At 36.7% G+C, this 14423-nt stretch overlaps 2 protein-coding genes across 2 annotated transcripts; both read left to right on the top strand.

The window, feature by feature from the left end:
* Positions 1-9806: 9806 nt before the first annotated feature.
* Positions 9807-11525, top strand: crygmxl2 (crystallin, gamma MX, like 2; the record flags this gene model as incomplete). Its single annotated transcript, XM_079851602.1, has 4 exons — positions 9807-9849; positions 9953-10080; positions 10556-10798; positions 11247-11525. The coding sequence occupies exons 2-4, from the start codon at positions 10072-10074 to the stop codon at positions 11523-11525; spliced, it is 531 nt and encodes a 176-aa protein (XP_079707728.1). The 5' UTR covers positions 9807-9849; positions 9953-10071.
* Positions 11526-12236: 711 nt separating this feature from the next.
* On the top strand, positions 12237-14078 carry crygmx (crystallin, gamma MX; the record flags this gene model as incomplete). The annotated part of the gene is made up of 3 exons (XM_079850892.1): positions 12237-12245; positions 12852-13094; positions 13577-14078. The coding sequence occupies 3 exons, from the start codon at positions 12237-12239 to the stop codon at positions 13850-13852; spliced, it is 528 nt and encodes a 175-aa protein (XP_079707018.1). The 3' UTR covers positions 13853-14078.
* Between the last annotated feature and the right edge of the window lie 345 nt (positions 14079-14423).

The raw sequence follows: 14423 nt of genomic DNA, 5'->3' as shown, positions 1-14423 counted from the left end.
GCATTTCCAGGGATGCTGCTGCAAGTCGCTCTTGATTCTTCGGGTCTTTCAAACAATCTCAAAGTTCTAATCAGTTCACCAGCTGAGACTCGGCTTCTTCTTACACGCGCAGTCGTGACCCCGACCGGTGTCAACTCTTTCTGTTGAACTTTTTCTCTTAAAACAATCATAGCAGATTGATCAAAACAACAGGGATAATGCTCTAATGCAAACATTCTCAATAAATCTAAGGACACATGCACGCATGATTTCCCAAAGCCATGAAATAGAAGAGCAGAACCAAAAGAATTAGTCTACTTACGTATTACTCTTACTCTTTCGGCACAATATGGCAAATTTCTGTATGCTTGAAATAACCAGATCACCAATTTGCCAAATGCAATGCATGACACATGAATAAAGCAGTAATCACACCATCTCTTTAAATCTCCTTTAAAGTTATGAAAATTGGACTTGGCCTACCTGGACACCATTCGCTGATTTACACATGCAACATTATGAGGTCATGTGACAAATGGAATCAGATCATGTGACAACAATGGAGCTGAATGGCATACTTGCGTCATTTCTGCCATATAAAAATATCGTTTTTTAATGTTATTTTAAAATGCGTACTCAAAACTTTGTGTAAAATATTTTGGTGAGAATTGATTTTTGATCTAATCCTCTGTATTCAATTAATTCGTTTATTTTACGCAGTCAGTATCACCATTTCTTGAAAATAATGATGAAATGTGACAGCATTAACATGACTGCTGGGGCCATATTTGCAGTAAATATATTTATATATTATTTTCCCATGTGTCTATTAAAAAGTTTAACGTACATTTCAAAGCCAGTCCGAGCACTAATCTGAACATGCAACATGCCAGAATGTTGCAGCACCGAAACAAAAAGCTTTTACATGTGTGCATGTGTGCTGTGTGTGCACATATCTTTGTTTGTATAAGAGAGCGTGTGTATTTGTGTATGAATGCCCGCTGTGGCCTGTGCTCCAGGTCAGCTCCCTCACAGCAGCTGTTTAAAATGACTTGCGTCTGAGTCTGAGCCCAGCACAGCACCTGCTGCAGCTGATAGGATTTAGAGCACAGAGAGATGACACAGCCAGTAAATACATATCTGTCTGCACACTTCTTCCAGGAATTATTTTACAAATAGAGAGAGAGAGAGAGCGAGAGAGAGAGAGAGAGAAAGAGAGAGAGAGAGAGAGAGAGAGAGAGAAGCACATTTAAAGCTCTACTGCACTCTAGTGGTGTGAAAGGGAAACAGTTTGAACGGTGTTCCTGTTGGATGGAGCAGCAGATGTGATTGATTTAGGGATGCACCGAAATGGAAAATTCTGGGATGAAACCGAAAGCCGAAAATAAGAAATAAATTATTAATTAATTAATTAATTAATTAATTAAACTTGATCATCAACACTCAAATAGCTAAAACGGAGTTGTACAAACATTTAAATTGCACTTAAGGCAGTTTTTAGTATGTTAGCTTTTTAAAAACAGAATTGTTTCTACTCCAGTCTTCTGGTTAAATATAAACATTTAAACGAGAATAAAATGTAATAACTTGTTTTCATGACATTTATTCATTATTCATTTATTCAGTATGATGTCAGAACCCGGAAGTCTAATTCGCCGTTGGTTCCCTGCTTTTCTTATGTTTTTTATTTATTAATTTTTTTGTAGGCTTTTTTTTTTTTTTTTTTTTTTTGAGTAGCCTAAAATTAAGCCTGTGGAAAACATAACTTGACCATACTTCGACGTTTTGTTCAACAACGTATACGACGTTTTGTTCAACAAGGTGCACTGCACACACACCAAGCTGCATACATTTTCAAAAATTAACATAATTGCTTCAAAATTCGTTGTGTGCAATGTAAGTTACAATGTAAAGCCTACAAGCTGTTTTATTGACGTCTTTGGTTCAAACACTGAAAGTGATTACATGAGACAGGATTCATTTCGGTAAGTTAATGCATCAACATATTCCTACCTTTTGGTGTTCGCCCATATTTATTTCGTGCTGTAACTAATAGTAGAGAGATCAGATGATGATCTGTTCACGTGATCTGCGCTGCCTCTTGAACTTGAATCTGTCACGCCGTATAAAGAGCGCCAAATTTCATAATAAAATCGACAGATTTTTTAAGTGCTTCATATAAAAGTATCAAAGAACAAAGTTTTTTTTTGTTGTTGTTGCAATTATTGGATGGCAGGCACACTACAAATGTTTTGTTCACACATAAACAGAAAACAGCACTGACTAAAATATTTTAGATTTAAGAAACCATATCAATACCGATTAAAATCGTGAAATTAATATTTTCAATCCAGAGTATCCACAGCTGACATGTTTAGGCTAACTATAAGAAATGTAAGGTTGCTCACTAAACAAATATTATTGTGACAGTTTATGTTTTGTTTGTTACTACTGTTAACAGGATACAATGCAAAGAATAAAATGTTTACACATTAATATAGTTTTCTTGTAAGGTGTTTAAATATTGCTGGCCCCGTATGGCTGAATGTGTAAGATAAAGTGGGCCAGTGGATTCAGGTAAAGTGGGCGACCTTTAACCTACAGTAATTATACTCACATTAATTAAATAAACTGACATTCACTGGTTATTTTATAGTTGACATGCATGATCTACTTTTTAGAAAACAGAAAAGAGTGAGCAGTTAGGAAATTCAAGTCAGAGATGGAAGAAAGAAGTTAGTTCTGTTAGCCCTATTTGTTGTTGCATGTGTAGTAGTCCCATTTTGAATATGTTGTAGAGTTAATTTTCATCCATATTCTGATTTCTGAATATTCCGATATCATCAAATATAATGTCAACACAACATGTCCTATCAATTGATTTACACATGCATTGTGTGAACTGATGAATTTTACTTATCATAGCCTAGGCTATATGCTTTTGGGTTTAAACGCATGTTAAATATGTTGTGGAATATGTTTGTTTGATAATATGTGTTAACAAATCAAAATCATGTGTTTTTAATTAAGATACAGGATCATTTTTGATAAATCAAGGATGGCCCACTTTACCTGAAAATAAATTTGTCTGGAGTGCATGATCTCAAAATGTTTATTGGTATATATCTTGCAAATAACACATTATATTAACTGTATTCAAATTTAAATATTATAGTTAGACCTTAAAATTAACAAAAGTAATAAAGAAAAGAAAAAAACACATAGGTATCTAAATTACACATTTAACAAAAAGTGGCCCCCTTGCACGTAAACAGGGGGTAAACAGTTTCATCAGTACAGTTTCATCATTATCGATATGGGGATGAGCCACACACTCCATTAAGCGTCCTCCTGTGTATTATTAATGTGACGCGTAAGGTTTTTCAAACACTCTTTGAGAGATATGGTGCACCAGCACGAAGGTGAACAAAACATTTTATTTCAAACGCTACTTCATTTCAAACCACTCAAAAGGAATTTCACACTGCTCTCAATTTTCTTTTATTTCTTCATGCCTTCACCTGCTCCCATATGAATGCCCTATTTTTCTTCAAGCCTTCCGCTGCTCATAAGAACTGCTGCGTCCCTTTGAAATAAACAGTGTTATTTATTGCTGGTTACAAAGCAGAGTGGCTTCATCCGCTACCATCGATAGCATATTTTTATGTACCCGTGTTCGGCTACAATCTGAAAGTCAGTAGCCTAATGATAATCAACAATGGCACCTGTCCTTTATCAATAAGGTAGCTATACTGTCAGGGGCGCGCTAGCAATTTTGGGCCCTATGAAAGAATATGAGGTTGGGAATATACGTACCAAACATATATTTATCACATATCATTTTGTTTTATTTGTAACTATTTGGTAGATTATACATTTATAATTTCTATTAGGCTACATTACTATACTGTTACTAAAATCGATCTCTGGGGGCCACAAAAGTGCATGGGCCCTTAGAATCGACCCCACTGTAAAGGATAATTTTGCTTTTTTATCATTTAAATCAGACATGATTTAAAAATATTGTCTTTGTTACAACTAAGGAACTGAACCAGCTTCTTGGCTATACATTAATTTGACAAAGAAAGCGAGCAAGAAAGAGAGAGACGCCTTAAAATTGTGATTATCCTGAGTGGCTTGGTTCGGCAGTGATACCTGCTGGGACACAAGCGCAGGGCTTCTAAATAAATTGCAAGTGGCCTTGGGCAAAGAGAAGAACTGTCTTTTGATCTCCTTTACGAGTGAACGAAGAGAATTTGCAGGCTGTCAATCAAACTCATAAGTCTTCAGAACAATGGGAACGACCTTTATCTGTCTTTTTTTTTAAATCACATATTTCATTATGACAATGCTCTCTCTCTCTCTCTGTTTCACTCCGGTCGAGAGCCGCACTATCAATAATTGATACGGAGTGGTACGGCCGACTTTCCTCTTTTCTTTTGGAGCCCTTGTCACTAACTGTTGTCAGAACACATTTGCTTTGATGCCAAATTTGAAGAAGCAAAAAAATGGCATCATATGTGATTATATATTTAAGGCTGTAGAAAGGTTGGGGTAGATCGGCAGCTCCTTTTCCCCGTGTGTTCAAGGCGCTCTATTGAAGTTGCTTGTGTTGTTGCCATCCTCTGCCTTAAACACACGGATGCATTGTAAGGATATTCCACCTTCTAAAAGAGGAGATGAAAAGATCTGAGTTTTTTTTTGTCATGTGTCAGTAAACACAGAGACTGCTTTAAGATGAGGGCAGATCACACAAAAGAAACTTACTCTTTAAACTCTGAGCCCTGGGACGGTGGGGGGAAACGTCACGTGAGAGGTTGTCTTTACCTGGACCGTGTGAGGAAGACATACCCAGAAACCCATGATGCATACTCATGTTTGCATGTGTGCAATGAGGTTAAAGGCCCTAATATTTAATAATGCAACATCACTTGTGTAAAAATAAATAGTAAATAACGTATTTTTATTTATTTTTTAAGAAAAAAAAAAGAAAAGCACATTCCATATCAAGATAGTTTTTTAATAACATGGGCCTATAAATACATAATTATAAAAAAAATATATAAATGTTGAAGTAGGTCTATTGAAAAAATAATAGCACAACATAACAAAATCATTCCGTGTTAAATTACATCAAAATTATCCTTTAGACATTGCAAGAAACTACCTCATTGATACAGAATTGCACTGAATATTGACAAACAGGTGCTTGGAAAAGTTCTGTTATCCTATGGTTCAAAAGTGTATTGTATTTTATAATTTTCTTTAATTCATTCTTTTATTCAGCAAGGATGCATTAAATTGATTAAAATATTTATAATTTTATAAACCACTTTAATGATTTATTTTCCCTCAAAATGTGTTGATCCATAAGTGTTCAATAAAAAACATATATATTATTTCTACTATGGGAGTAGTGAAAAGCACATTTTCCTTTAGGTGTGCACTGTTGCACCCTAATCAAATCACTGTTTATTGTATTTTCAATCAAATAAATGCAGCCTGGGTGAGCATAAGAGATTTCTTTCAAAAACAAGTCAAAAATCTCACTACTCCCAAATTTTTGAACAGTGGTGTATTTAAAAAAATAACATATGTTGGGTGTAAACTGGGGCTAAAATTATTATTAAAAGAGAAAAGTTTTATGAAACACTCAAGGAGAGAGAGAGAGAGAGAGAGAGAGAGAGAGAGAGAGAGAGAGAGAACTGCATGTAAACAAAGTTTAAACTAAATAATAAGCACATTTGAATGGCTTCAGAGGCGCCCCCAATCCCTCCATTATTCAGTGTATATTCAACCACTATTTCCTCTTTTAATTATCCTCCAAAAGAAAAGATGGAGCACATCAGACACATCTCCACAAAGCCGTCCCTGGCACACTCTCAGAGTGGCCGGCGAGCGTAGGCAGCGTCTGGCGGAGCCGATAGCGAGGCCTGTGCACTGGCAGGGACAGACAGGGCCTGTCTGCAGCTCCACACAACAACAGGAGGATGATCTCTCAGCAAAGGGCCCTCGTCTTCCTCCCCCTCACACGGGAGGCTTTGGCTCGCCCAGCCACATCACACCGTCTCCGACAGCAGATTAAGGCCTGTTCGTAGAAACCCACAAGGCTAATGAAGAGAAGCGGCAGCTGCCATTCACTAGGGCAGAGCTTTTGTCCTAGAACCATAAAGTACTTAAAATTACACATTTTCTTTATAAGAACCCGCACTGATGGCTTCTTTAAATACTTATATCTGGGGCTGCAAAGTCTACTGCATATTGTCTTCAACCCATGAAATAATAAAAATGAATTATGTTTACTTTGGTGCTGTTCTGCTTAATTCTAAATTATATAATTACAATTTAATGCTACAACCAAGAAGCTAACAGTGTACTTGTTGGACATTTTGTCAGACATTTGCACTTGCCCTTTCCTGTAATGTCACTAAATTAGGCCATCCATTTTTTTGCTTTACGTTTTCAGATGAACCACAAGACTAGTCCTGTTCATGGTTACCTGGTTAGGTCCAAAAGTCTGAGACAACATTAAAACTTGGAAATAACAAATGGTCTTAGAATTTTAAATTATATATATATATATATATATATATATATATATTGTATATATATAAACCTTATGGTTATTAGAAAATATTTAAGATTCTGTACTATTTCTAGGTCACTAATCAAATAAGTCATTTTTCCCACACTGATCATATGAACTTTGTACTGATGGTCCCACTATAAAAAGTGATTAGATGACTTAACTTTAAAAAAGTGAGGGAAAACCCGTTGCCTTAAAATTAAGTGAATAAACCATGCGTAATTAAAAAAAATAAGTTATGTGGAATCAAGTTCACATAACTTTTTTTTTTTTCAGGTTTCAGGTTTCCTCACTTTTTTAAGTTAAGCCAACTGATCACTTTTTACAGTGATGTTCTTCTGTTAAAGCACAAAATGCTTTTTGGATCATGTTCATGCTTGAGAACATGATCATCAAGTTTTACAAACTCGTAAAAAGAAATTAATTTTTTTTTCAAATTCATGTTAACCAAACTTTTCACATGTGCAAAATACACTCATTTCATTTGGTCCAGCTTGAGAAAATGGTTCTATTTAAATATAATATAACCATTCCTGTATATATCTATATCTATATCTATATCTATATATGTGTGCGTGTATATATGTGTGTGTGTGTGTATATATACATATATATATATATATATATATATATATACACATATATATATATATATATATATATATATATATATATATATATATATATATATATATATATATATATATATATATAGAACCATTTTCTCAAGCTGGACCAAATGAAATGAGTGTATTTTGCACATTTTATCAACTAAAAAGAATCTTATGTGAGAACACTTGTACTGTTGATCTCTGGCTGTGTCCAAAGAAATTCTCTCCATTTCGCTCTCTCTCCCATCCCATCTCTCTCAACCGGAGAGGCAGCAAAAGATCTTAAGTGTTGGCTTTTTGTTCTCCAGGGGGAACCAAGAGAGAAAGCTTGGGCGTATTTGAAGTATTCTGCCCCGTGTGGGGAGGAAATGTCTTGTAGTGCTTTCAAGATTACTATTTGCAAGCCTGTGATGTGAGAGAACCATTCCTGTATAGTGCAGAGTACATGTGGTACAGTAATCGCTAGCTAAGCCAAGAAAAAAGGTAAAAAGAGGAGGAGACAGGGAAAAAAGTTCAATTAAAAGATCATTCCTCACAAAAGACATAACACTGATGAATCATTTACACAAGAGGGTCCAAAAGTCTGTTTTTCCCTCCAAAATACAGTTCCGGTCAAAAGTTTGGAAACATTACTATTACTATTTTTTATATTTTTGAAAGAAGTCTCTTATGCTCATCAAGCCTGCATTTATTTGATCAAAAATACAGAATATTATTATTACAATTTAAATTAATTGTTTTCTATTTGAATATACTTTAAAATATAATTTATTTCTGTGGCGCAAAGCTAAATTTTCATCAGCCATTACTCCAGTCTTCAATGTCAAATGATCCTTCAGAAATAATTCTAATATGCTAATTTAATCCTCAGTTATTATAAATGTTGTGAACAGCTGTGCTAATCGAAAACATTAAGCATTGTAATGTTTCCAAATTTTTTACTGGTACTGTATATTTAGGTTTTTTTATACAAATTACAGTATAGTATAAAGTAAAAAAGTTACATTCAAAAGTTTAAATTAATTTCAGAAGTACTTAGTATTTGGTAATAGCTATTAGTATTAGGTCCACATTTTGCCTTAATGACTTTACCTCTATTCAAGTTTGTGTAAAATAAATAAATAAATTAGGTAAAATGATCAATGTTGCAATTTTTCTTATTAGACAAGTGATCTAGAAATAGTGCAGAATCTTATTCATTTAATAATTACTTTATTTTAATCTTCCACTTTGTCATAATGTTTCTTTGTTTTAAGTTTTTAAAAACTTTTTGTTTATCACCAGGTTTAAAATAGATTTTCAATGTGATCTCAAACTTTAATCAGTCTTTAGAATTTTTAAAGAGATCTGACACATTAATTATGTTTGAGACTGTCAGCTCAAGCCATTGACAGATAAAGAAACAAAGCGCTACAACTTCTCTCACTCTCTGAGCTGTGTTTTAAAACAATGCTAGAGTGGCTATCAAAGAACAGTGTCGCTATTGTTTTACAAAAGCTGTCTTTCTCTGTTTTGTGTGTTGTTTTTTTTGTGCTGTTTTTACTCCAGAGCGTTGCTCCTCATCTTGATGAAAGGAGAGATGAGGGGGGCTTTGAAAAGAATAGAAACACAAGGCCAACTCTTTTTGGCCTTTTGCCTGTCAGCTGAGGGGTTTGCTTACATGCCAGAGTCTAATGTCCTAGAGTTGAAACAACCATCACACAATAATACAAACACATACACATGAAATGTATGACCCACCTCAACACAGCCTTATGAAGGCCTTGCATCAGAGTGGCTCTTCAGGCTATGGAAGCAAAAGAAGGCAACATATTGTCGGAGGTTATGTCAACACATTCCAGAACAATCAATAGTGTCAGAATCACTTAGATGAGTACGGCTGAAAGTGCACACGGCAGGAAAAAATAGACACCAGATGTACCAAAATGAGTGCTGTGATGAAATCACTCTCTGTGATGCCAGCATTTGAAAATAAATAATTCAATAAAAATCTCCAGACCAAATGGTTGACAAAATGTCTGTCAAGCTGGTTTGCCTCAATCTTAACAGAATGTGACAGTTGTGTTTCCCTCTAATTGCATATTTGATGATGAAATCAAAAAACAAAGCTACAGAGAACAACTTCTACCATATAGGGATTTCAAAAACCTGTGTTGAACGTTTGCTTTATCTGCAGTCTCGACAGTCTCTTTAATATACGTGTATGTAGAGAAGGAAGGAAAATGTAGGGGAGTAGGGGAAATTTGACTCTTCAAAAGTTTTCAAACGTATTGATGTCAAGAACCACCAAAAACGTACAATTTTAGAAAAGAAATACTTTGCTAAATTAAATACTTTGCCATATTAAATAATTACCTTTCATGTTATTATGACCATATTTCATTAATATCTAAGGTGAACATCCTTCTCTTCTCAAACCTCCTAGCATCCCCTTGCGGCCGCCGTGGACCCCTCCTTTTGAAAACCCTGTTACGTAAAGGGAACTTTGATTTACATCAAATGAAACCTGTGCACTCAGTTAAAAATTGTTTACATGCCATTTTTACTACACATTGTTCCATATACAGAAAGGCCTGTTATAGTACCTCCCGATCCTTTTGTGGCCCGTTGTGAAAAGAGCACATCACCGGGTCATGGGTGAACAAGGCTTGGTTTGCTGTTAAGGCTCATGAGGTGAGCGGAATTTGTAAACTCTAGCATTTGGGAATAATGGGAGTGTGGCTTTAGTTGTTTTTAGAGAAATGAATAATGGGAAAGGTCTGTGACGTTTTCAAAGGTAGTCTCTGTGACGTGCCTCTGGCAGCAACATGTATACATCTGTAGAAGAGTATAAAAGGTCCACCGGGACCTCTATGGCAGTACGGCAGAACGGCGCGGACATCCTGCTCTGCAATCATGGGAAAGGTAGGCGCTGATAGTGGTACCTTAAAGTTCGAGTGACACTGGCTGTTTAAAATTGCCATTCACATGAAGATAGCATGTGGTTATATGCTACAACAGGGACATTTGTGCAGGACATTAGCTAGAAAAGACCTGATAATGTGCTTGTCACACTAGATAGAAGATAGCAGAATAAGACTCCACAAGTGCGTCTCAAATTATACAAAGGGATGTTACAAAATACAATTTGACATGAATTTATATATTACATATTGATGGAATCCCAAACTTGACTATAAACCATAACACGGCTGTATGTTATCTTCACTCACAAGAAAATATATATAGGCTCATACAATGCATATAATATCTAAAAGTGGACAAAATGAATCAGGATATTCATTCAAAGACTTAACTTTTTTATTTATGTTTCTCTGATCCTTGCTAACATCCTTTCTACCTGCTGTGCCTTTTGAAATAATTGTCTTTCTGTCATCAGATCATCTTTTACGAAGGCCGCAACTTCCAGGGGCGCTCCTATGAGTGCTCCTCTGACTGCTATGACACCTACAGGCACTTCAACTGCTGCAACTCCCTCCGGGTCACGGGGGGTCATTGGGTGGGCTACGAGAAGCCCAACTATATGGGGTATCAGTACGTCCTGGGCCCTGGGGAGTATCCTGACTATCACCACTGGATGGGCTTCAACAATTGCATTAGATCTTGTCAGATGTTCCCCCCAGTAAGTCAATCAAACTGATGGGTTTTATTTCACACAGTTAGACACCTTTTAAAAAAGCAACGTCAATCAACGAGCCCTTTGAAGTAATTCATATATGCAGGGGAAAAGAAACAGGTTCACAGGTCCACCAGGAGCGTTAGTTATTTGAAATGGAGCAAGACACACTCCAATGACTGCGCAGCTCATCATAATTCCATTCATCTCTGTTTTTGGCAGTGGAAGAATCATGACACTGTCACTAGAGTTTGTTCGACAAAAATGACTAAACGTCTACTTGAAAATCTTTGAAACAGCAGTACAGCAAGTCATGTTCAAAGGCTCAGTCTCAACAGCGACATGAAGAATTCAGAGTTTCGCCTCCCTAACGTTCTGACAACTGGTCTTTCAAATGTGTCTGCATTGCCCTGATTATTGAGCCTAACTGCTGGTTTTTCTCCCCACACAACAGTACAGAGGAGCCTACCGCATGAGAATCTACAACAGGCCTGAAATGCACGGACACATGATGGAGTTCACAGACGACTGCCCCAATGTCTTCGACCGTTTTGGCCACCACGGCATCTACTCCAGTAACTGTATGGAGGGCTTCTGGATCTTTTACGAGCACCCCAACTACAGAGGACGTCAGTATTTCCTGAGGCCCGGACAGTACAGGGCCTGCATGGACTGGGGTTGCATGAATCCCATGATTGGCTCCTTTAGGAGAATGAGGAGCAGTTCAATGTAAAAGCGGTCTGTTTTTTTAACCATTAAAGACATTAAAACCAATTAAAACAGTTCTCGCATGCTGTCTTTTCTTCAATACGCTTTGAATTACTCTGTAGCGAAGGAAACAGAAAGTTTGTTCTGCTTGCCATTTCTCTTTCGAATGAGGATCCACTGATCCGCTGCCCAATGCACATGAAAATAAAGATCACGATTGCAAGCCAAACTCAACTTTAGAAATCTGACGTGGTTGAAGAATTCATTTTAATCTCATTCCAAACCATAAAATAAGCTGATAAAAAAAAAAAATCAAGAACTTTGTGCCCATCTGAGAGGACAATTTCAATTAAATATTGTTTAAATCAATTCATATCCCAGTTTCATATTACCATTTTATCCTCATTTATATGCCCTGCTAGTTCATTGCATTTACATATAAAGCCCTGAAGCAACTAAAAGCAGAGTTTGCAACTTTTTTGTCAAGCACTGAAAAGTGCAGTGGTGCTGTCTTTGGAGAGAGAGAGAGAGAGAGAGAGAGAGAGAGAAAGCACAAAGCTTGCAAAGACACAAAGGGGGCACATGCTGGCAGATCTACAGTCGCATTTACTCTATAGAACACATTGTGCTGACCAGACAGAGTTTTGTGAGTCACACACAAAGCCCGGATCCATGCTGGGTCTATAAAGAGGTCCAGACCTCAGAAATGGTTTGGTCCACTCGGAGAACAGTCACAATGGGCAAGGTAAGTGACCAAACAGTGCCTGTAAATTATACGGATCTAAACTAAAAGCATGCTTTTAACTTCAAAATACACTGCCCGGCCAAAAGTTTGGATTTAAATAGGCAAATGCTTAAGAGCAACAGTTCTTCTAACCCTTATTGATGGAGTGTGTAGTAATACATGTTTGCACTAAGGGTATTTTATGGACAAAATAATGGACTGCAATGCAAATTCAGCTTTGTTAACATTGGTAATGAAAAAATAAGGGATCTTTACTGTACCCATCATATTCTGTTACAAAATAACTTGATTCCTACAATGAAGTGAGAAGGAAACTAATTGAAAAACAGACTTCTATTAGCATAATATAGTTCTGTTGTGTCCAATTAATATGTTTGAGATTAAATCTGTACATTGTAGACTTTTGTGCAATACAGAAGACAAAAATGTAAACAGGCAGACCATAAAACATACTTTCAAAATACTTATATTGAAAAGAACATTTCAGGTTTTTTTTTTATATCAAATGTATATAAAAATCTGATAATATACTCGAGAAAAAGTGAAACTGCAAACTTAAAATGTACCTGTAATCCTGTATCTGTCTTTCATTACAACATCCAACAGATTACTTTCTTTGAAGACAAAAGCTTCCAGGGCCGTCACTATGAGTGCAGTGGAGACTGTGCTGACATGCAGACTCACTTTTCTCGCTGCAACTCCATCCGAGTAGATAGTGGAAGCTGGGTGGCCTACGAGAAGCCCAACTTTTCTGGATATCAGTACATGCTGTCTAAGGGCGAATACCCTGATTTCAAGCACTGGGCTGGATTCAACGACTGCATTCGCTCCTGCCGCATGGTTCCTCCTGTGAGTCTTTACTGAATAATCAGCATTAGTAGACAACAGTATTATTTAAAAAGCAATACATAATTACAAAATGTTAGAGGTTAGGCTATGTTGTGAGGAACTAGCTCACCAAAAATAATGGTTGTTCTTTGAGTTTTTTGTACTTTTCTTATTTGATATTTTTGTCTTTAAAGATTTCAGATGTTTACTCTGTTTATATTATGTTCTTAATAGTACAATATATATAACAAACAGGTTTACAGGTATATAACAACACTCACCTCGTCTGCCATTGGTCTGCCAAACAGGATAGATCTTGCCCCATACTCAGGCTATTGGCTGATGCAACGTTGCAATGTCGGGCTGATCAGTCAGAGCAATGCTTTACATTTTTGGAGGGAATTAATTAAGTTACAAATGCATAAACAGAGTAGTAGAAAATGATTTCACTTTTAAACATAGCCTTATATATATAAAAAAAATACTGTTTGTTTCTTCCTCAGTACACTGGAAACTACAGGATGAAGATCTTTGAGCGCTCCGATTTCGGTGGTCAGGCAATGGAGCTGAATGAAGATTGCCCTGATCTGCGTCAGCGATTCAACAACGGAGACATCTCTTCTGCCAATGTCATGGAGGGCTACTGGATGCTCCATGAGCACCCCAACTACACTGGCCGCCAGTTCTTCCTGCGTCCTGGGGAATACAGGAGGCACGTCGAGTGGGGCAGTCCAAGTCCTACCATGGGCTCCCTGCGACGTGTGACTGACCTCAAATGAAGATTTAAATCACGCAACCACCTCTCCCAATGTGTCAACAGCACTGCCTGTCCATGCAGCGACTATGTCTAACCTTCAATCACCTCGAGGTGGTCGTGCTGAATGTATTTGTGATGCTTGCTGTAACCCGGCACAAGTGCCGTTCAGCCTGGCTTAAGTAGTGCTATCTGTCTCCTTTAACACTGTTGACCGAGCAAACTGTGTATTTTATCGGCACCCTTCCCTTCCCAACTACAACTGGAAATAAAGGAAAAATGTATTAAAATCAAACAAATGATATTTGTACAGTCTGAATGCAATGCAGTGAATGAAAACGTCAAAACGTTGACGTATGAGTGTATGTCGTCCATTTATGGAAAGCCAATTGAGCCAAATCATGTGAAACTAACATATTACACGCAATAATGTATTAATGCATAAAAAGGGTTTCAAATTAACTTTTTCACTCGCCGACCAATTTGGCTACTAAATTTTTAAGTTCCCGGCCATTCAGAACTTCTACTAGCCAAAAGAAAAAATAAAACAAATTAATGTCACAGCTTAGCCTATATATACATATAATTTGGATTTC

The sequence above is a fragment of the Squalius cephalus genome (assembly GCF_949319135.1).
Source record: "Squalius cephalus genome assembly, chromosome: 19".
Classification (NCBI taxonomy): domain Eukaryota; kingdom Metazoa; phylum Chordata; class Actinopteri; order Cypriniformes; family Leuciscidae; genus Squalius; species Squalius cephalus.
This window is presented reverse-complemented; position numbering and strand designations above follow the sequence as displayed.